Source organism: Pongo pygmaeus, chromosome X (genome assembly GCF_028885625.2).
Source record: "Pongo pygmaeus isolate AG05252 chromosome X, NHGRI_mPonPyg2-v2.0_pri, whole genome shotgun sequence".
NCBI classification, from domain to species: Eukaryota; Metazoa; Chordata; class Mammalia; order Primates; family Hominidae; genus Pongo; species Pongo pygmaeus.
This window is the reverse complement of record NC_072396.2, coordinates 87,848,437-87,870,522: the sequence shown is the minus strand read 5'-3', so window position 1 is coordinate 87,870,522 and position 22,086 is coordinate 87,848,437. Positions and strand designations below refer to the sequence as shown.

At 35.3% G+C, this 22,086-nt stretch overlaps 1 protein-coding gene across 5 annotated transcripts in view; it reads left to right on the top strand.

Moving 5' to 3' along the window:
• RPS6KA6 (ribosomal protein S6 kinase A6) overlaps positions 1-11,814 on the top strand; it is a 131,892-nt gene extending 120,078 nt beyond the window's left edge. For 2 of the 5 annotated variants that reach the window (XM_054472347.2, XM_063660911.1), the window contains 2 exons: positions 5,031-5,171; positions 5,736-11,770. In XM_054472347.2, coding sequence (XP_054328322.1) covers positions 5,031-5,171; positions 5,736-5,861 — 267 coding nt within the window. In that variant the 3' untranslated portion in view covers positions 5,862-11,770. Of the gene's footprint in view, positions 1-5,030; positions 5,172-5,735 lie in introns of all 5 variants that reach the window. The other 3 variants (XM_054472346.1, XM_054472345.2, XM_054472349.2) reach the window with 3 other exon arrangements.
• Positions 11,815-22,086: the final 10,272 nt, after the last annotated feature.

The following is a 22,086-nucleotide window of genomic DNA, read 5'->3' as shown; positions in this document are numbered from 1 at the left end:
TACAAGAATGATTTATAATATTTGGGTATATACCCAGTAATGGGATTGCTGGGTCAAATGGTATTTCTGGTTCTAGATCCTTGAGGAATTGCCACACTGTCTTCTACAATGGTTGAACTAATTTACACTCCTACCAACAGTGTAAAAGCATTCCTATTTCCCCACATCCTCGCCAGCATCTGTTGTTTCCTGACTTTTTAATGATCACCACTCTAACTGGCATGAGATGTTATCTCATTGTGTTTTCAATTTGCATTTCTCTAATGACCAGTGATGATGAGCTTTTTTTCATATGTTTTTGGCCACATAAATGTTTTCTTTTGAGAAGTGTCTGTTCATATCCTTTGCACACTTTTTGAGGGGGTTGTTTCTTTCCTGTAAATTTGTTTAAGTTTCTTGTAGATTGTGGATATTAGACCTTTGTCAGATGGATAGATTGCAAAAATTTTCTCCCCTTCTGTAGGTTGCCTGTTCACTCCAGTGATAGTTTCTTTTGCTGTGCAGAAGCTCTTTAGTTTGATTAGATCCCATTTGTCAAATTTGGCTTCTGTTGCAAGTGCTTTTGGTGTTTTAGTCATAAAGTTTTTGCCCATGCCTGTGTCCTTAATGGTATAATCCAGGTTTTCTTGTAGGGCTTTTATGGTTTTAGGTTTTATATTTAAGTCTTTAATCCACCTTGAGTTAATTTTTATATAAGGTGTAAGGAAGGGGTCCAGTTTCAGCTTTCTACATATGGCTAGCCAGTTTTCCCAGCACCATTTATTAAATAGGGGATCCTTTCCCCATTGCTTGTTTGTGTCAGGTTTGCCAAAGAGCAAATAGTTGTAGATGTTTGGTGTTATTTCTGAGGCCTCTGTTCTGTTCCATTGGTCTATAAATCGGTTTTGGTACCAGCACCATGCTGTTTCAGTTACTGTAGCCTGGTAGTATAGTTTGAAGTCAGGTAGCATGATGCCTCCAGATTTATTCTTTTTGCTTAGGATTGTTTTGGCTATATTGGCTCTTTTTTGGTTCCATATGAAACTTAAATTAGCATTTTCTAATTCTGCAAAGAAAGTCAGTGGTAGCTTGATGGGGATAGCATTGAATCTATAAATTACTTTGGGCACTATGGCTGTTTTCATGATATTCACTCTTCCTATCCATGAGCATGGAATGTTTTTCCATTTGTTTGTGTCCTCCCTTATTTCTTTGAGCAGTGGTTTGTGGTTCTCCTTGAAGAGGTCCTTCATGTCCCTTGTAAGTTGTATTCCTTTATTCTCTTTATAGCAATTGTGAATGGGAGTTTACCTATGATTTGGCTCTCTGCTTGTGTATTATTGGTGTGTAGAAATATTTGTGATTTTTGCACATTGGTTTTGTATCCTGAGACTTTGCTGAAGTTGCTTATCAGCTTAAAGAGTTTTTAGGCTGAGACGATGGGGTTTTCTGAATATACAATTATGTCATCTGTGAACAGAGAGAATTTGACTTCCTGTCTTCCTATTTGAATACCTTTATTTCTTTTTCTTGCCTGATTGTCCTGGCTGGAACTTCCAATACTATGTTGAATAGGAATGGTGAGAGAGGGCATCCTTGTCTTGTGCTGGTATTCAATGGGAATGCTTCCAGCTTTTGCCCATTCAGTATGATATTGGCTATGGGTTTGTCATAAATAGCTCTTACTATTTCGAGATATGTTTCATCAATACCTAGTTTATGGCGGCTTTTAGCATGAAGTAGTGTTGAATTTTATTGAAGGCCTTTTCTGCATCTATTGAGATAATCGTGGTTTTTGTCATTGGTTCTGTTTATGGAAAGCATTTAGCCCATTTACATTGAAGATTAATATTGTTACATGTGAATTTGATCTTGTCATCATGATGCTAGCTGGTTATTTTATACATTAGTTGTTGTAGTTTCCTCATATTGTCATTGGTCTTTATATTTTGGTGTGTTTTTACAGTGGCTGGTACCAGTTTTTCCTTTCCATATTTAATGCTTCCTTCAGGAGCTCTTATAAGCAGACCTGGTGGTGACAAAAATCTCACAGCATTTGCTTGTCTGGAAAGGATTTTATTTCTCCTTTGCTTATGAAGTTTAGTTTGGCTGTATATGAAATTCTGGGTTGAAAATTCTTTTCTTTACGAATGTTGAATATTGGCCCTCACTGTCTTCAGGCTTGTAGGGTTTCTGCAGAGAGATCCACTGTTAGTCTGATGAGCTTCCCTTTGTAGGTTAACCCGACCTTTCTCTCTGGCTGCCCTTAAAATTTTTTCCTTTGTTTCAAACTTGGAGTATCTGATGATTATGTGTCCTGGGATTGCTCTTCTCAAGGAGTATCTTAGTGGTGTTCTCTGTATTTCCTGAATTTGAATGTTGGCCTGTCTTGCTAGGTTGGGGAAATTCTCCTGGATGATATCCTGAATTGTGTTTTCCAACTTGGTTCCATTCTCCCCATCACTTTCAGGTACATCAATCAATCGTAGATTTGATTCACATAGTCTCATATTTATTGGAGGCTTTGTTCATTCCTTTTAAGTATTTTTTCTCTAATCTTCATGTTTTGTTTCATTAATTTGATCTTCAATCTCTGATATCATTTCTTCTACTTGATCGATTCAACTATCCATACTTGTGTATGCTTCACGAAATTCTCGTGCTGTTTTTCAGCTCCATCAGATCATTTATGTTCCTGTCTAAACTGGTTATTCTAGTTAGCAGTTCCTGTAACCTTTTATCAAGTTTCTTACCTTCCTTGGATTGGGTTAGAACATGCTCCTTTAGCTCAGAGGAGTTTGTTATTACCCACCTTCTGAAGCCTACTTCTGTCAATTCGTCAATATCATTCTCGGTCCAGTTTTATGCCCCTGCTGGAGAGGAGTTGCGATCATTTGGAGGAAAATAGGCGTTCTATTTTTTGGAATTTTCAGCGTTTTTGTGCTGTTTTTTCCTCATTTTTGTGGATTTATCTGCCTTTGATGTTTGAGGCTAATGACTTTTGTATGGAGTTTTTGTGTGGGGGTTCTTTTTGTTGATGTTGAAGTGGGGGTTCTTTTTGTTGATGTTGAAGTTGTTGCTTTCTGTGTGTTAGTTTTTCTTCTAACAGTCTGGCCCCTCTTCTGCAAGTCTGCTGCAGCTTTCCGGAGGTCCACTCCAGCCCCTGTTCACCTTGGTATCATCAGTGGAGGCTGCAGAACAGCAAAGATTGCTTCCTACTCCTTCCTCTGGAAGCTCCGTCCCAGAGCGGCAACAGCCTTATGCCAGCTGGTGCTCTCCTGTATGGTGTGTCTGTTGACCCCTGTTGGGAGGTCTCTCCTAGTCAGGAGGCACAGGGGTCAGGGACTCACTTTAGGAGGCAGTCTGTCCCTTAGCAGAGCTAGAGCACTGTGCTGGGAGAATCCTTGTCAGGATCAGCTGCTCTCTTCAGAGCTGGCGGGCAGGAAAGTTTAAGTCTGCTGAAGCTGCGCCCACAGTTGCCCCTTCCCTGAGGTGCTCTGTCCCACAGAAATGGGGTTTTGTCTATAAGCCCCTGACTGGGGCTCCTGCCTTTCAGACATGCCCTGCCCGGAGAGAAGGAATCTAGAGAGGCAGTCTGGTCACAGCTGCTTTGCTGTACTATGGTAAATTCTGCCCAGTCCAAACCTCCCGGCCCCCTTAGCATTGTCAGGGGGAAAACCACCTACTCAAGCCTCAGTAATGGTGGACACCCCCCCCAACACCAAGTTCAGTTGTCCCAGTTTGACTTCAGACTGCTGTGTTGGCAGTGAGAATTTCAAGTCAGTGGTTCTTAGCTTGCTGGGCTCCATGGGAGTGGACCCACTGAGCGAGACCATTTGGCTCCCCGGCTTCGGCCCCACTTCCAGAGGAGTGAATGGTTCTGTCTTGCTGGGATTCCAGGCACCACTGGGTTACGAAAAAAAAAAACCAAAAACAAAACAAAAAAAACCTGCAGCTAGCTCAGTGTCTGCCCAAATAGTGTCCCAGTTTTGTCCTTGAAACCCAGGACCCTGGTGGTATAGGCACACCAGGGAATCTCCTGATTTGTGGATTGCAAAAACCATGGGAAAAGCGTAGTATCTGGGCTGGGTAGCACAGTCCCTCACAGCTTTGCTTGGCTGAGGGAGAGAGGTCCCCTGGCTCCTTGCACTTCTCATGTGGGGCGATGCCCCACCCTACTTCTGCTCACCCTCTGTGGGTTGGACCCACTGGCTAACCAGTCCCAGTGAGACGAACTGGGTGCCTCAGTTGTAAATGGAGAAATCACCCACCTTCTGCATTGGTCTCGCTGGGAGCTGCAGACCAGAGCTTTTATTCGGCCATCTTGCCAGATTCTCCGAAAATGCCTTTTAAGGAGTTTACTTCTCATTTCTCTAAAATATACTTGGGAGAGACAGTTTATTTAAAAGTATTACATCTCTTAATGTATTGAAAACTTTTCCTGTGAGGTTATATTAAATTTACAACTTTTTTTATTGCAACAGAGATAACATAAGCAAACGTACACTTACTCTGATGAAAAACTTAAAATGCACTGAGCACTACTATGATAGAAGCCAGTTGCTAACATTGGATTTATGGTTTGCTTTCTTAATATGTTATATAGTAAGCCACCATTTATTGAATGGATTAACTACATGGGACCCTCCCTTCTATGTTTTATCTGTGTACACATACCCTTACACCTCGGGGCCCAGCTTAACAGCAAAGTTCAATAGCTCCTGTCTCCTGCTGAACATTTAGCATATTCCAGGATAACTTCTGCCATTTTACATTTTCCTCCTCCCTCACTAATCACACATCGAATTCCACAGATTTGGCATCTTCCAATTTAAAAGTGGTGTATAAGGATTTAGTATATATTGAAAAATATCTCTCAAGATTCTCTTGAGAGTTAACTGTGTAGAGTATAGATTTTACTTTGCATAAATGTAGGTAAAATAAACAGATTGCAAGGCTATTGATGCTGTCACATTTTCAGTAAATGTGAAATTATGTATGTATACATATATATATATATATATATACACACATTTTTTTTTTAAATTTAGGATTTGCTTTCCCATATGCTTCATATGGACCCACGTCAGCGGTATACTACTGAACAAATATTAAAGCACTCATGGATAACTCACAGAGACCAGTTGCCAAATGATCAGCCAAAGAGACATGATGTGTCACATGTTGTTAAGGTAAAACAAACATACTTTTATGTGCCTTCAAGATATCAGATACCTAATAAACCCATTGTGTGCCACTTGCTGATGACACTTAATTCCTTAAAATATCTTTATTTTTTAAAGATAGATTTTTTTAAATTAACAACCATGTACTTTTCTTAGCTTACTTTACTACTGCCTTTCAGATGAAACAATAAAAATTTCTTGATTATACCTGCCTTGCTTTTGAGAGATGCTGGAATTAGGATTGGGCTAAATGCAAGTTTCATATTGAAATAAAAGATTGCTGTTAGTTCTTAATTTATAACTGTTCATGAAACCATTCCTATATCCATATACATTGAACCAAGGTTTTAAATGTTAGTGTTTTAACAATTTTTTGTAAAAAGCATAGTTATTGAAATGAAAAGCATACAAGTAATATTGATTCATCAGTGCACAGATCTAATATATTCAATTATTTTCCTAGGAAAACATTTTGTTCTAGATATATGTCTCATGATATCATGTGGAAGTTTTTTTTTTTTTTAACTCCAGAATTTATACTTAGTTTGTGACATTTTCTCATTACTTTAGGGAGCAATGGTTGCAACATACTCTGCCCTGACTCACAAGACCTTTCAACCAGTCCTAGAGCCTGTAGCTGCTTCAAGCTTAGCCCAGCGACGGAGCATGAAAAAGCGAACATCAACTGGCCTCTAAGATTTGTGGTGTTCCTAGGCCAAACTGGATGAAGATGAAATTAAATGTGTGGCTTTTTTCCTAATCTTATCAAAGGCATCGTTTTCTGCTAAATTACTTGAATATTAAGTAATATTAAATCCCCATTTTTAGGGGAAGTGAGAGTTAAAAAATCATTCACAGGTCCACAATATTCATACTATGTGTTTGCAGTAGTGTTCAAGTGTTTATTTAAGCATATAATTGGTGTCCACCAGGTCCTCACAACTTCTCTGCACACTAGCTTCTAAAATTCCTTTCAAATAAAGTTACTTTAATATTTTTTCTTGTTTCATACAATTATGGTTTGGGGAGTCATTACCAACAATCAGTATACATATATAATAGTATAATGACAAGCAATGTTAGTATTTTTAAACATCAGGTCCTGAAGGATAGGCTTTTTCTAATAAAAGAAAAACAACAAAAACTTATTATAAAAGCTTGTTATTCTGTAAAACCAAAGGACTCCATTCATTTGACTCACTGTAGTTACTAAAATGTAAACATAGTTGTTTGGTGCCAGAGCAAAATACATTTGTGCTAATATATGAATTCTTCATATAGTTGGTGCCAAAGTTTTTATAGAAGAATTATATCTCAGATAATGTGTGCAGGCAGATCTGTATATTATCCATAAGTGGCCTCATTTAGAAATAAAGGTTTTTATAAGGCTTCTGTAAATTTTACATCGAATGGAAGTTTAGTACAAGTGAAACTTTTTCTTTCCAAAGGCTTTATACTGTTGGTGTAATCTTATAAATAGGTCATAGTTAAGCCTTTGAAAATGAAGTATGTGGTGTTGACACTATCCTGGTGTTATATAAACTGACTTTCAAGTTAACCAATTGGATTTAATCATCGTCTATCCCCTTTATAGATGAACTACACTGTTGTTTTTCTGACTTCGATGTGCTTTGAAGTACAGTATAGCATATTATTCTACCTTGAATCCTATGATAATACAGTTGACATCTTGCTGTAGTGGACTTGTGCATATAGCACACATGATATAGTATATTGTATTACAGTAAACTTTAGACAATGCTACTTAATCATTTTACTTCATGAAGATAAACTAACATTTTAAATATGAATAATATTAATCTACAAAAAATTTGAGCACATTTTAAAATCATATTTATAAAAAACTGGCCAAATTGGTCTTATTTAATGTATAATTCAGAACCACTGTGTAGTATGTATTCTTTTCTCTAAATGATGAAATGCTAAAGAATCTTTTCACATTGTTGAAGAAAATACCATTGCTACAACAACAGCAGCAGCTACTACTATTACTACTACTACTACTACTACTACTACTACCACTACTACTACTACTGACAGAAAGAATTCATGAATGTAAACTGGAGGATATCACAGTTTTCTTTAGTGAATATAAGTGAACTACTTGTGCGTGTTAGGTGTACTATTTGCTATGTATTTTACTTTGCTTCATTCAGAGAGAAAGTTGATTACTGAGTGCTGAATTATACAGTTTAGGCTAGGAAACTTGTAACTTTGGTATTTAATAAAAGAAACTATACATATTCTCTTTGTAATGTAAATAATCTATACCCCATGCACAAATATCTGTTTCCTGGGTGTGATATATAAAAGTATGTATTCTTATTTTGAGGTATCTTTTGGAAATAATTGAAAGAGATTAAAGAACAATTTATGCCACATGAAAAATAATTACTTAGAAGTAGTTAGGTATCATGTCTTATGACTTTTTATGTTCCATTTTGACTTTTTTTTTCTCATTTGCTTTATTACTATATGTACTTGCATGTAACAGTTTGTATGCATATATTCTGACTTATTTTCCTTCTGTCATTATCTTGTGCTGTTATGCCTTCTTCCTATCAGAATTGATATGTCAAACTCAGAGGTGTTATTTTGGTGTTGAAGTTTTCAGGACAGAGATACTATTTCCATGGATGCATTTTAAGTAATAAAATTAGGGGAAGTGAAATCAGAAAATGAAAAATGATTACAAAATAACTTTCAGGTTTTCTATAATCAATGGCTTTAAAAAGTAGACAGTCTTAATTAATTTTAAATTAGCTTGCTCAGAAAGGTCATGCCATAAAGTCCTATCATAAAAGGAACACTATAAGAATTAAGCAATGAACATCATGATTTCTGATCACCCAGTGAGGACTGACAGTATATAAAAGACACAGGTATGCTACTGGATGTACCCGATAATTGTTTGAGAGTTTTCTACTGAAAAACTCAAATATGCTAGCTTAACAACAGTAGTAGGGGGCAACCTTATTATATGGGAAAGCTTCAAACTATACTGTCATTTTATAGAAGGAGCCCATGTAAGGATGCCTAATCTTGTCCAGTTTGGCTAGAACTCCATAGCCAAAAATGCAGATTTGGATTGAACATTTTTTTGATGGGACTTCTATCAATGCTTAACTAGTAAAAACACATCTTTTCTATAAGACTTTAGAATACTGTGGTTTCTAATGGGTTCTTGAATAATTATTTTGCATTGTGTTTTTCTAGTTAATGGTTTTTGGTAGTATTTAATGATAGCACAGTTTGGGGGTTTATTGTTGTTCTTGAAGGGGGAGGATATTGAATTTGTTTTTCTTAGAGAAAACATCAGGTTTGCTCGAATAGACTAACAACCTGTTGTCCTTAAGCACATACTACCATGAATAAACTCAGGAAACAATTTTCAAGAAAATTCAAATGCAGTGCTGGTGATGGGGATTTTTGTGGGAAAAAACAATGGTTTCAAGTCCTTTCACAAAGATCAAACTTAAGCCTATTTTGTTAGACTCAGCAATGTCTAAAACATTGTTTTTTGTAATTTATTGTCATTGGTAATTCAATATAATAAAACAATTTTGATAGCACCTCTGTTTGGCTCAAAGGGATTCCATATGTTTAGGCAACCCACAACCTTAAGAACAGATGCTTGGTATTTATAATGTCTGCCCATTGGAACAACATGTTAAAATAGTACTGCCCAGAGAAACTTGCATACAGATTGACTAGTATTTTCTAGATAGAGGTCTTTCATATATGAAGAAGGAAAGCAACCATTTATCTTGGCCCTAAGGCCCACGAGAAAACTTAGGCTTTAAAGTAGGCAAAGCATATTTGTGGTATTCTGTACGTTCTCTTTCTCCTGGCTTTCCAGCCCCTTCATGCTATCTATCTTACTTGAGCACCTCACAGCAATACTCCATCAATGAAGTTTACCCTATCCCCAGAAGGATTCTGTGTGGTCCTTACTCCTTGTTCCTTCCTCTTCCTCTTCCCCAAATCAGGATATCCATTCTGTCAGAACAGGTATTTCCAGCTAAAAAGGTGAAAGGAAAGCTATCTTATTAAATTAATTTACATTTTTCTGTCAGTGGCTAATAATTGGCATTTTTTAAGGAAGTTGTGCATTAATCAAGTTTCTAGTTGCTGGATCTTCAGGCAATCTAACAAGGTGATAATAATTTTAAATTCAGTTCTTTTATCAGGAAAAATATTTTGGGGGAAAGGAACAGTGTGTCTCAGGGTCAGAGTATCTAATAAACTGTTTCTTTTTTTGCACAATTTCCTTCCTACTTCGTTTCTACTTCTCAATCTACGTTTTCTCTTAAAAACTTTTAAACTTTTTAATCACAATGAACTTCTAAGACAAAATGATGTGGAGGTAGACAGAGATTGGCGATTATTTCTGTATATGTTGTTTTTAAACCCATAGTTTTGTATTCTTGTTTCTCACAGTACATGACCTATATAGCATAAGAAGTTTTATTCCCCCCACCCCCCGTCCCATTCCTGTTATAAAGAAAAAAAAGCACAGAAAGATTGAATCCAAACTACTCATGGAGTCCAAATTTTTCCAAATCCCTTTTCCAGATTTTAGGACCTAGTAGAAATCCTTTAAGTCACAATGTTGTTTCAAAAAAAAAAAAAAAAAATGCAAGCCATATTAAGTATATATTGGCCAACTGCAATTAAACTTCTTTAAAACATTTTTGTTTTACATTTCAAAACTTATTCAGGCATTTTTGGCATGTATCTCAAGATCAATGATTGTTGAAATTGGCAGAATAAATAAATAGTGGGCTATTTGCCTTTTTATGTGGGAATATAGTGGCATTGATAGTGATTATTCACAACATACATTATACTCATGGATGCACAGTTCCTGGTTTTAGTCTTACAGTATAGTGAATTCCATCATATACTTTCAATAAAATGTTAATGCTTGATCACCTAAAATTCAGTTTGGTTGCTAATACATAAGAGAAAAGGGAACTATACTTGAAGATATTAAATTATAGACATAAGTTTCATTGAAATATTTAGAAAAACAAAAGTAATTTTAGAATATGGAAATCCAAGCTTACATTATATTGACAAATTATGTATGTTTCAATTATTCACTAAATAAATTTTAGCTAAATGCTTATAAATAAATATATGTATGTAATTGCCAAGTTAGGGTTTGCTTTGTATTCACATTTCTAAACGCTGGGCAATAGAGCTTCTGTGGATGACTGTTTTGCTGTAATTCCAACTGTCTAGTTATGGGAACTAATTTATTCTTCAAAAGGTATTAAGCATCTAATTTTAGGTGGACAATTATAGAGAATGTACTAATTGCATTCGTTTCTTAAAAAATTGTCAAAATGTGACCGATTACGTTATTTACTTTTATCTTTCCTATGAACTAATATTGCTCAGGTCACATTTTCTTTCTCTTTCCAAATTCATTCCCTCTGAAACTGCTGCCCCTTATAACAAATATGTAGTTTTGTTTCTCAGTATGATAAAATTATTTTTAACAGCAGGAAAGCGGTCTATCAAGAAACAGCCGGCCGGGCACAGTGGCTCATGCCTGTAATCCCAGCACTTTGGGAGGCCGAGGCGGTGGATCACCTGAGGTCAGGAATTCGAGACCAGCCTGACCAACATGGAGAAACCCGTCTCTACTAAAAATACAAAATTAGCCTGGCGTGGTGGTGCATGCCTGTAATCCCAGCTACTCAGGAAGCTGAGACAGGAGAATCACTTGAACCCAGGAGGCAGAGGTTGCAGTGAGCCGAGATTGCACCAATTTCACTCCAGCCTGGGCAACAAGAGCGAAACTCCATCTCAAAAAAAAAAAAAAAAAAAAAAGTAAAGAAAAGAAACAGCCATTTAAAAAGTTACACATGAAACCTTAAATATCCAAATTCCAGCATGGTTTGTAAGTTAGAATTTATCTTGCATTAAATTCCATAGTACAAAAAAGGAGAAGGTGGTTTTTCTGTTTGATTAAAAAACAAACAAAAACAAGACAGGAAGTACTGTTGGTAGTTGGGAGTTACATAGGCTTTATGAAGCGACCACAGTTTGCTATAGCCACATTTTTAAAAAATTGTTTTGCCAACACATCCCAAGCACTTTTGAATCCCTAAACTTATTTCTGATATTAAATATATATATATATATATATATATACTGACATTTCATTGCATTTCTGAAGACTGAAATGGCATTAAATAAAAGTTGTGTGTAAATTTGATTTACGTGTACTTAAAAACTTAAAAGCTGCAGTTAAACAATCCCCAGTGTTCAAAAACTATTTTATTTTTCTGACTATATTATGAATTTTATGTTACCATTTATTTTACTAATGTTTTCATTAAACCATTGGTTTTTGACATTAAAGTTTTCATTTATTATACTAAATTTTTTATCATGTAAGACCAAATCCAGTAGTTCATTTTACAATGTTTCTTTCTCTCACAATGCTGCTAAAGAAATGGCTATCATTTTGAATTTACAACATGCCAAAGAAGACATAGAAGTTATATTTATTTTTGTTCTTGTTAAAACTCTGTGAGCAACAGTTCTCAAGATATGTTAAATTACTGGCATTCTCTGGGTACTAAATAAAAAGGCTGCAACTTTCTAACATTTTTACCGTTGACCTTGCTTGATCATTTTTGGATATAAAATTTTGTGTCTTCTTTTATTAAACACATACAGCTAATTGCAGAATTCATTGGAAAGATACACCTTGTTCAGGGGCCAGGTGTAACAGGTGTTTCAGGATATTGCTTTTTCATGCATATACTCTGATATGCCCTAAACTCTAGTATTTTTCCAACTTACTCTTCTAATATTCTCATAAGGCAAGGAAATTCAATAAAATGAACATCAAAGCTTACAGTATTTTTAGGACTTATCAGGAAAATGCATTTGTTTGCAAGTTAGATAAGGTGACAACCTTTTCTACAGCAAAAAATAAAATAAAATAAAATTTTAGTCTCTAAAGAGTGGCAAAATTTTTTAAAGCTCAGAATCAAGTAGAGTAACAGAAATTTATGAAAAAAAGAAGTCACACGTGTATGCCGTGTTAATTTATAACAGCTGTACATATACACAGAAATTTTATTTCATATGCGGGTCAAAAATGCATTTGGAGCCCGGTGATCAAAAGCACCATGTACCTCTTCTGTTTCTCTCAATCAACTTCTTAAAGGTAAACAGGACTGACACTAGGCCAACTTTGGTAAGTGTGCAAAAATTGCTTTCATATTGGCCACCTCTTTTTAATCTCTTTTTTGCTTTTGCTTTCATGTCTTCCATCTCCCAGCCCCTTAATAAAATATCTGATCACCATTTATACATAATACTTTAAAAACCTTATTCTTACAAAAGTATTACTGCATTCTACAGTTGTATTTTAAGCATTAGCTACCAAAATAGGTAATGCATTTTTTTGGTCAGTGAGACCCTTAAATAATTTAGGCTTACCAAACTAAACATGATACACTTTTCTTTTTTTTTTGAGACGAAGTCTGGCTCTGTCGCCCAAGCTGGAGTGCAGTGGCGCGATCTCGGCTCACTGCAAGCTCCGCCTCCCGGGTTCACGCCATTCTCCTGCCTGAGCCTCCCGAGTAGCTGGGACTACAGGCGCCCGACACCACGCCCGGCTAATTTTTTTTTGTGTGTGTATTTTTTAGTGGAGACGGGGTTTCACCATGTTAGCCAGGATGGTTAACTTTGAGGGACCCTCGAAGTACCTCAAAGTGAGAGATAGAAGTATCAGACCACAATTTGCTTCTCCCATGATTCCCCATGTGTCCTCTTGAACAAACAGATTGAAACTGCTGGGGACATATTTCTGAAGATGATAGAGTTTACATTCTTTTACTATTGGCTTCTTCTAGAACCTAGAACCTACTCTACCCAAGCACAAAGCAACCTATTTCTAGGTCTGTTATTTCCTCATCCCTCTGCCCCACCTCCATGCCTAAGCATAGGTTAGAACCCAGGTTTTGCCTTCTTTCCTTTTGCTTTAAGACTCTCAGATACATTTGGTATATTTTCTGAATGTAGGTACAGTGTTCTACACTTTTTTTTTTTTAAGAAAGTGTTGTAAAGTACACCACCATATGTAACATCTCTGATCGTTCCATTTCTGACGGAAATACTTTGTTAATAGATGCATTTTTTTTTTTTTTTTTACTGAACAAATGTGTATTCTGTTTCTGTGCCAGACACTGATTTTATTCTCTTTCTAAAAGAGATTCAAGGTTGTTTATGGTAACAGTCATATATACAATAAGGATGCTAAAGTGAAACACGAAATCATGAAAATTAAAGGAAAAAAAGTATGCCAAGAGCCAGGGATAATAAGGAATTTACTTGAACATTAATTTAACTCTGAACTTCCTGACAGGAAAGGCAAGAAGAGAAATTTAGCAGGTTACATAATCATGTGAGAGGAAGAATGCTAATTCTTCAACAGATACTTTTTGCTGATACTAAGATTTTTAAAGCATTTAACAAAGAAGAACCTTATTACAAGGGGCATGGAACTGGATAATGTCTTTAATCATGATTTTGCCGCAAATCCATTAGTACATTTTTTGGTTGCAAGTACTAGTTCCATAGATAAACTGGTTTAAAAAGCATAGGGGATTCATATCTTACTCAAAGTCATGGGGACATTTTTTCTCCATCTCTCAGATCTGTTTTCAATGCTGGCCCATTCTCAGGCATTACAATGGCAAGATGGCAATAGCAGGTCAAAACTTTACCTCCTCTCATGTGTAGCTCCTCGGGGTTGAGTCAACTCTATAAGAAATAATTGAACTGAAAGTGGGAAAAGGGGTGATCCCTCTGAAGGAAAGTAATGCATTGTAACCAGAATAAGGGCAAATAGATGGTGAATAGCAAACTACATTTCCGATTCTCCTTTTGGCTACTCAGTATCCTTCTCATATGTACAATTTTTAAATGCCTACGCCTACATATAATGCATATACCACCATAACCCGAAAAGAATACCTGAATTATCATCCATTTTTGTAATGTAACATCAGAACAAAGAACTAGGTGATTTACATTTCCCTCAGGGAGGGATGATGGCTGACTTATAGATAAGTTTTTGTTGTAGTTTCTTTTCAGTATCATTGTGTTTTCCATTTGAAATTTAGTTGGGTTTATTTGTTTACATTTGATTTCAGTTTTAGCCCCACTTTTCTATTCTTACTGATTTTTTTTTGAATATGTACAACATATTAACATGTTTTCAAAAGTAAAAACCATACAGAAAGGTATACTCAGAGAACTGTCACTTTCTTCTTATCTTCCCCACCCCATTTTCCCACACTCTTTGTAGGTAACCAACTTCATTGTTTTGGGGTTCATGCTTTATGTGTTAATCCAAAGATAAGCAGATGTATATGTATACTTCCTTATACATTTTTTACACCTGCATAGTACTTCATTGTGTATATGTGCTATAGTTTATCCAACCAAACTCCTGTGCTTTGACAGGTAATTTCCAATATTTCACAATTACAAATAATGCTGCAATAAATAACCTTATGTGTACACATTTTCATACTGCTGATGTATCATTTTGAGAAATTTCTGAAATTGAGATTGCTCTATTGGAGGATAAGTACATATGTAATTTTGTTAGCTATTGCCAAAATCCCCCTCCATAGGTATTATGCCATTTTGTATTTTTCCCAGCAGTATATGAGAGCACCTGATTTTCCCTAGCCTCACCAACAGAGCGCATTGACAGGCTTTGATATTTTTGCCAAGTTGCGGAGTAAGAAATGGAACCTCACTGTAGTTTTAGTTTGTATTTTTCGTATTATGAATGAGGTTGAATATATTTTCATATTTTTGTGTCTATAAGATGTGGCACTGTTCACAATAGCAAGGAGTTGGAGCCAGCCCAAATGCCCATCAATGATAGAATGGATTAAGAGGGTGTGGCTCATGTACACCACGGAATACTATGCAGCCATGAGAGGGGATGAGTTCATGTCCTTTGCAGGGACATGGATGAAGCTGGAAACCATTATTCTCAGCAAACTATCCAGGATCAGAAAACCAAACACCTCATGTTCTCACTCCTGAGTGGGAGTTGAACAGTGAGAACACATGGACACAGGGAGCCTGTTGGGGGGTTGGGGGGCTAGAGGGCGATAACATTAGGAGAAATACCTAATGCAGGTGATGGGTTGGTGGGTGCAACGAATCACCGTGGCATGTGTATACCTATGTAACAAAACTGCACGTTCTGCACATGTAACCCAGAACTTAAAGTATAAATTAAAAAAAGATTTTGGTCTCTGTCCTCAACTTTCAAAAGTCTTTTCTGTAAATTAGGGCTTTTAACCATTTATCTCTGGTATATGTTGCAAATTTGTTCTCCCAGATTGTCATTTGTTTTTTACTTTACTTATGGTACTTTTATATGCAAATTTTTCAAACTTGCTTTATGTAATCAAAATTATATTTTTATTTTATTCTATCCGGATTTTTAGTCATAGTTAGAAAGCTTTTCTCAATATGTAAATTGTAGAATAATATGCTTTCTTCTAATATTTGTATAGTTTTATACTTTGTATTTAGCTATATCATCTATTTTGGTTTTATTCTTGTGTGGTGTTAAGAATGTATCTGTCTAATTGTATCCTTTTCCAAATGGCTATCTAGTTTTTCCAGCACCAGTTGTAAAAACACTAACTTTGCCAAAGTGATTTGAGAAATACTACCCTTCTCATACACTACACTTTTAGATGTAGCTGGCTTTTTTTTCCCTTGAACTTATTATTCTATCACATTGATTTATCTGTACAATGTTCCAATGCTATACTGTTTGACTTATGGAGGCTTTCTGGTAGACTGTTTAAATATCTGACAGGGCTAGTTCTCTCCTGCCTCAAGACCTTCCTTTTCAGTGTTTTCCTAGCCATTCTTCTGTGTTTATTTTTCTATATGAACTTTAGAATCAACTTGTCTATGCCTCATAAAAAAGTAGCGAAATTTTAACTACCTCAACGTGCAGTGGTGGAGAGAGAACAAAATTATTGCAATAAAATTTCTCATTTGGATTATGAGACAATGGGAAATAACACTCTATGGTCCTCAGTCCATAAAACATGACACACTTCTGGACTGGAATAAGATGTATTGCCCTAGCAATAGGAATGAGACCCTCAGTCACCCAACCTGTGAGCCTCTGGTTTTGCTCCCTTAGAGTATGTTCATTGTCCTCCATGGCCACATCTGAGCTAGACATTTGGATTATCTTAATAAAGCTGCTCTCATTAGCAGCCTGCTTTCTCTTGGTGCCTCTAGGAACTAGAGATTGACTTAGGCCAGTGGTTCTCGAAGTGTGGCCCCTGGACAAGCAGCACCAGTATCATCTGGGAACTTGTTAGAAATGCAGATTCTTGAGCCTACTTCAGATCTACTGAATCAGAAACTCTGGTATCTAGGGATCTGTAGTTTAACAAGGTAATTTTTTTTTTAGAGGAAGTATACTTATTTATTTATTTATTTTTTAAATTATTATTATACTTTAAGTTTTAGGGTACATGTGCACAATGTGCAGGTTAGTTACATATGTATACATGTGCCATGCTGGTGTGCTGCACCCATTAACTCATCATTTAGCATTAGGTATATCTCCTAAAGCTATCCCTCCCCCCTCCCCCCACCCCACAACAGTCCCCAGAGTGTGATGTTCCCCTTCCTGTGTCCATGTGTTCTCATTGTTCAATTCCCACCCATGAGTGAGAATATGCGGTGTTTGGTTTTTTGTTCTTGTGATAGTTTACTGAGAATGATGATTTCCAATTTCATCCATGTCCCTACAAAGGACATGAACTCATCATTTTTTATGGCTGCATAGTATTCCATGGTGTATATGTGCCACATTTTCTTAATCCAGTCTGTCATTGTTGGATATTTGGGTTGGTTCCAAGTCTTTGCTATTGTGAATAGTGCCACAATAAACATACGTGTGCATGTGTCTTTATAGCAGCATGATTTATAGTCCTTTGGGTATATACCCAGTAATGGGATGGCTGGGTCAAATGGTATTTCTAGTTCTAGATCCCTGAGGAATCGCCACACTGACTTCCACAAGGGTTGAACTAATTTACAGTCCCACCAACAGTGTAAAAGTGTTCCTGTTTCTCCACATCCTCTCCAGCACCTGTTGTTTCCTGACTTTTTAATGATTGCCATTCTAACTGGTGTGAGATGGTATCTCATTGTGGTTTTGATTTGCATTTCTCTGATGGCCAGTGATGATGAGCATTTTTTCATGTGTTTTTTGGCTGCATAAATGTATTCTTGTTAAAATTACCTTGTTAAATTACCTTCAACAAAGTAATTTTGATGCATGCTCAAATCTGAAATCTACTGGTTTAGGGATTGAATAAGTACAGATTACTTATCAAGTTTGAGAATTCTCTGATAATATAGCAGCTTTAAAAGTTTCACCTTACTTTATTTTTATTTGACAAACACCATGAATTAGTAACCCAACCAAGATAGTTTGTTAAGTCATTGTATTAGTCCATTTTCATGCTGCTGATAAAGACACACTCGACTGGGCAATTTACAAAAAAAAAGCTTTAATGGACTTACAGTTCCATGTGGCTGGGGTGGCAGAAGGCAAGGAGAAGCAAGTCACATCTTACATGGATGGCAGCAGGCAAAGAGAGAAGCTTGTGCAGGGAAACTCCCATTTTTAAAACCATCAGATCTCGTGAGACTTATTCACTATCAGGAGAGTAGCATAGGAAAGAACCGCCCCCATGATTCAATTACCTCCAACTGGGTTCCTCCCATGGAACATGGGAATTGTGGGAGTTACAATTCAAGATGAGATTTAGGTGGGGACAGAGCCAAACCATATTATTCCACCTCTGGTTCCTCCCAAATCTCATGTCCTCACATTTCAAAACCAATCACAAGTTCCCAATAGTCCCACAAAGTCTTAACTCATTTCAGCATTAACTCAAAAGTTGACAGTCCAAAGTCTCACCTGAGACAAGGAAAGTCCCTTCCACTTACGAGCCTGTAAAATCAAAAGCAAGTTAGTTAGTTACTTCCTAGATACAATGAGGGTACAGGCATTGGGTAAATACACCCATTCCAAATGGGAATAGTGTGCACTGAATGAAAGTAAAATGATATAGCAAACAAATAGAAGTGTCTCCTGCAGACACCAATTTATGTGGGGATTACATGAAAGATAATCAGACCTCTCCATTTTCTCCACCCAGTCCTGCCCTTATTTCTAAGACTTTCGAAATTCTTTTTTTGTTTCTTTTGTTTTTTGTTTTTGTTGTTGTTTTTATTTATTTATTATTATTATTATTATTATTATCATTGTTATTATTATTATTATACTTTAAGTTTTAGGGTACATGTGCACAACCACAACTGCCACTGCATTCTATTTTCTTTAATGCTCAATCAGTGCCCCTGGCCATTTGATGATCATTCCTCCCTAATGTTGTGAGGTATTTAGTCCAAATAGAACAATCCACATTTGCTTTCTTTCTCTTCTAGTAAAATTTATAGGTTGCTGTAATAGCCTGTGTCTGCCCCAGACCACAATCATAAAAATAATAATAAATTTTAAAAAAAGTAAAATGATAGAAAAAAGATATATTATTTATTAAGTAATGAAAGCAGGAATGGCTATATTAATATCAGGTAAAATAGACTCCAGGGCAAAGAAATAGAAAGGACATTACACCACAATTAAGAAATCCACCAAGAAGACATAGCAATCCTAAATGTGTACGCACCTAGTAACAGAGATAAAAAATATGTGGAGCAAAAATTAATAGAATTTAATAGTGAAATAGAAAAATTCCTAATTATGGGATGATTTTAGTTGGATATTTCAACATATATCTCTCAATAATTAAGAAAACAACTAAAAAGAAAATTTGCAGCATTATAAAAGAACTCACAAACACCATCAACCAGCATGATCTAATCTACATTTATACAACATTCTTTTCAAGTGTTCACAGAACATATACCAAAATAGATTATATATTGATCTATGAAACAAACCTCAACACATTTTAAAAAATTAAATCATACAGAGAGTGTTCTCTGACCACAATGAAATCAAACTAGAACTCAACAAGAGCAATATCACAGAAAAATATACAAACACTTGCAAAGAAAACAGCACATTTCTAAGCAGTTTACGGGCCCAACAAAAGTCTCAAATGTAATACAAAAATTCGGTAAACTTAATTTTTAAAAATGTAGCATAAAATTTGTGGGACACAAAGCAATATTTAGAGAGGAATGAATAGCATTAAATGCATACCTTAAAATAGAGAAAGTCTCAAATCAATAAGCTTCCATCCAAATAACCTGTAGAAAGAAGAGCATAATAAGATAAAACCAAGCAGACAGAAAAATAATAAAAATAAGTGTAGAAATCAATAAAATTGGATCAGGGAAACAATAGATAAAATCAATGAAATGAATAATATATTTTTTGAAATGACAAATAAAATTGATTCACTTCTAGCAAGGCTACCAAAGCGGAAAGAGTGAAAACACAAATTATCAACATTAACAGTGATAGAGGGAATATAAATACATACCCTGCAGGCATCAGAATAATAAGGACTACTAAAAACAACTCTACACACACAAACTTGACAATTTTGATGAAATGGACGAAGTTCTTGAAGAGCACAAACTACCACAACCCACTCAATATGTAATAGATAATCTCAAGTTTTATAACTATTCAGTGAATTAACCACATAATTTAAAAAACACTACTCAGTTCCTTTTATGAAGGTAGAATTACTTTGCTACCAAAAGCAGACAAAGGTAATACAAAAAAAGAGAAAACTATAAAATTTATAGTTGAAAATAAGATCCAAAATACCAAAACTACATGAAGATTGAAACAAAATTCCTTACCAAAATATTAACAAAATTTGGCAATGTATACAAATAATTATACACCATGACCAAGTGAGGATTATTTTGTGAGTGCCAGGCTGGTTCAATGTTCAAAAATCAATCAATGTAATTCACCATTTTAACAAGCAAAAGAAGAAAAATCACATGATAATATAAACAGATGCAAAGAAAAATTTGACAAAATTTAATACATTTTTATGAATAAAATTATCAGAAAAATAGGAATAGAGGAGAACCTTCTTCATCTGATAAAGAGTATCTACAAAAACTATAACATACTTCCTAAGATTGGGATCAAGACAAGGATTTCTGTGTGTTCACTCTCACTGTTGTTATTCAACATAATGAAGGAAGTTTTAATCAGTGAAATAAAACAAGAAAAAGAACATAAAACTGTCAATTTGAAGGTGACGTTATTGTTTTCATGGAAAATCCTAAGGAATCTGCAAAAAAAAAATACTCCTCTTGGAACTAGTAAATGAGTAGCACTATGGCAGATACAAGATCAACATATAAAAATCCATTGCATTTCTATATACAACCAATAAACATATGGACATCATAATTAAAAGTATAATACCACTTATAATCTCTCAAAAGTTGAAATATTGAGTTGGAAATCTAACAACATGTATAAGTGTGTATGCTGAAAACTACAAAAGACCAATAAAAGACATAAAAAAGATCAAATAAATTAAGAGAAATATGGTGTTTATGGATTTAAAAACTAAAATAATAAAGACGTTAATTTGCCCCAAGTTTACTTACAGGTCTAATAACATGCCTATCAAAATTCCAGCAAAATCTTCATAGTATAGAGGAAATTATTCTAATATTTATGTGGAAAATCAAAGGAACTAGAATAGCAAGAACAATTTGAAAAGAAAGAATAAAGTAAGAAGGACCCACTCACCTGATTTCAAGACTTATGTAGCTACAGTTCCAAAGACTGTTGGTATTGGTGGAGGGATAGACACACAGATCACTGGAATAGAATAGAGAATCTGGAAATAGAACCACACATATATGTTCAACTGATTTTTGACAAAGGTGTAAAAACAATTCAATAGGGGCATGATAGCCTTTACAACAAATGGAGCCAGAACAACTAGACATGTATAGGCAAAAAAAAAAAAAAAAAAAAAAAAAACCATATGTAAAAATAAGAAATAAAGAAATAAAGAAGAGAGGAGAAAAAAATAAAAAGAACCTCAACCTACATCTCACACATTATACAAAATTAAACCAAAATACATAGTAGATTTAAATAAAAAATATACAAATATAAAACTTTTTGAAAAAAATAGAAAATTTTTAGAATCTAAGACTAAGTAAAGCTTTCTTAGTCTTTTCACCAAAAGCATTGTCCTTAGGAGAAATAAATATACATAAATTGAACTTCACCAAAATAAAAATTAAAACTATAGTCTACAGAAGACCCTGAAAATAGGATGAAATGACAAGCTATATTTGGGGAACTAATATTTTGCAAACCTCATGTTTCACAAAAGGTCTATTAAGTAGAATATGTTTTTTACAAATCTCTAAAAACTTAACCAAAACAATCTAATAAAAGAACGGGCAATGCATTGCCAAGTCAATCCTAAGTCAACAGAACAAAGCTGGAGGCATCACACTACCTGACTTCAAACTATACTACAAGGCTACAGTAACCAAAACAGAATGGAACTGGTACCAAAACGGAGATATAGACCAATAGAATAGAACAGAGCCCTCAGAAATAATACCACACATCTACAACCATCTGATCTTTGACAAACCTGACAAAAACAAGAAATGGGGAAAGGATTCCCTATTTAATAAATGGTGCTGGGAAAACTGGCTAGCCATATGTAGAAAGCTGAAACTGGATCCCTTCCTTACACCTTATACAAAAATTAATTCAAGATGAATTAAAGACTTAAATGTTAGATCTAAAACCATAAAAACCCTA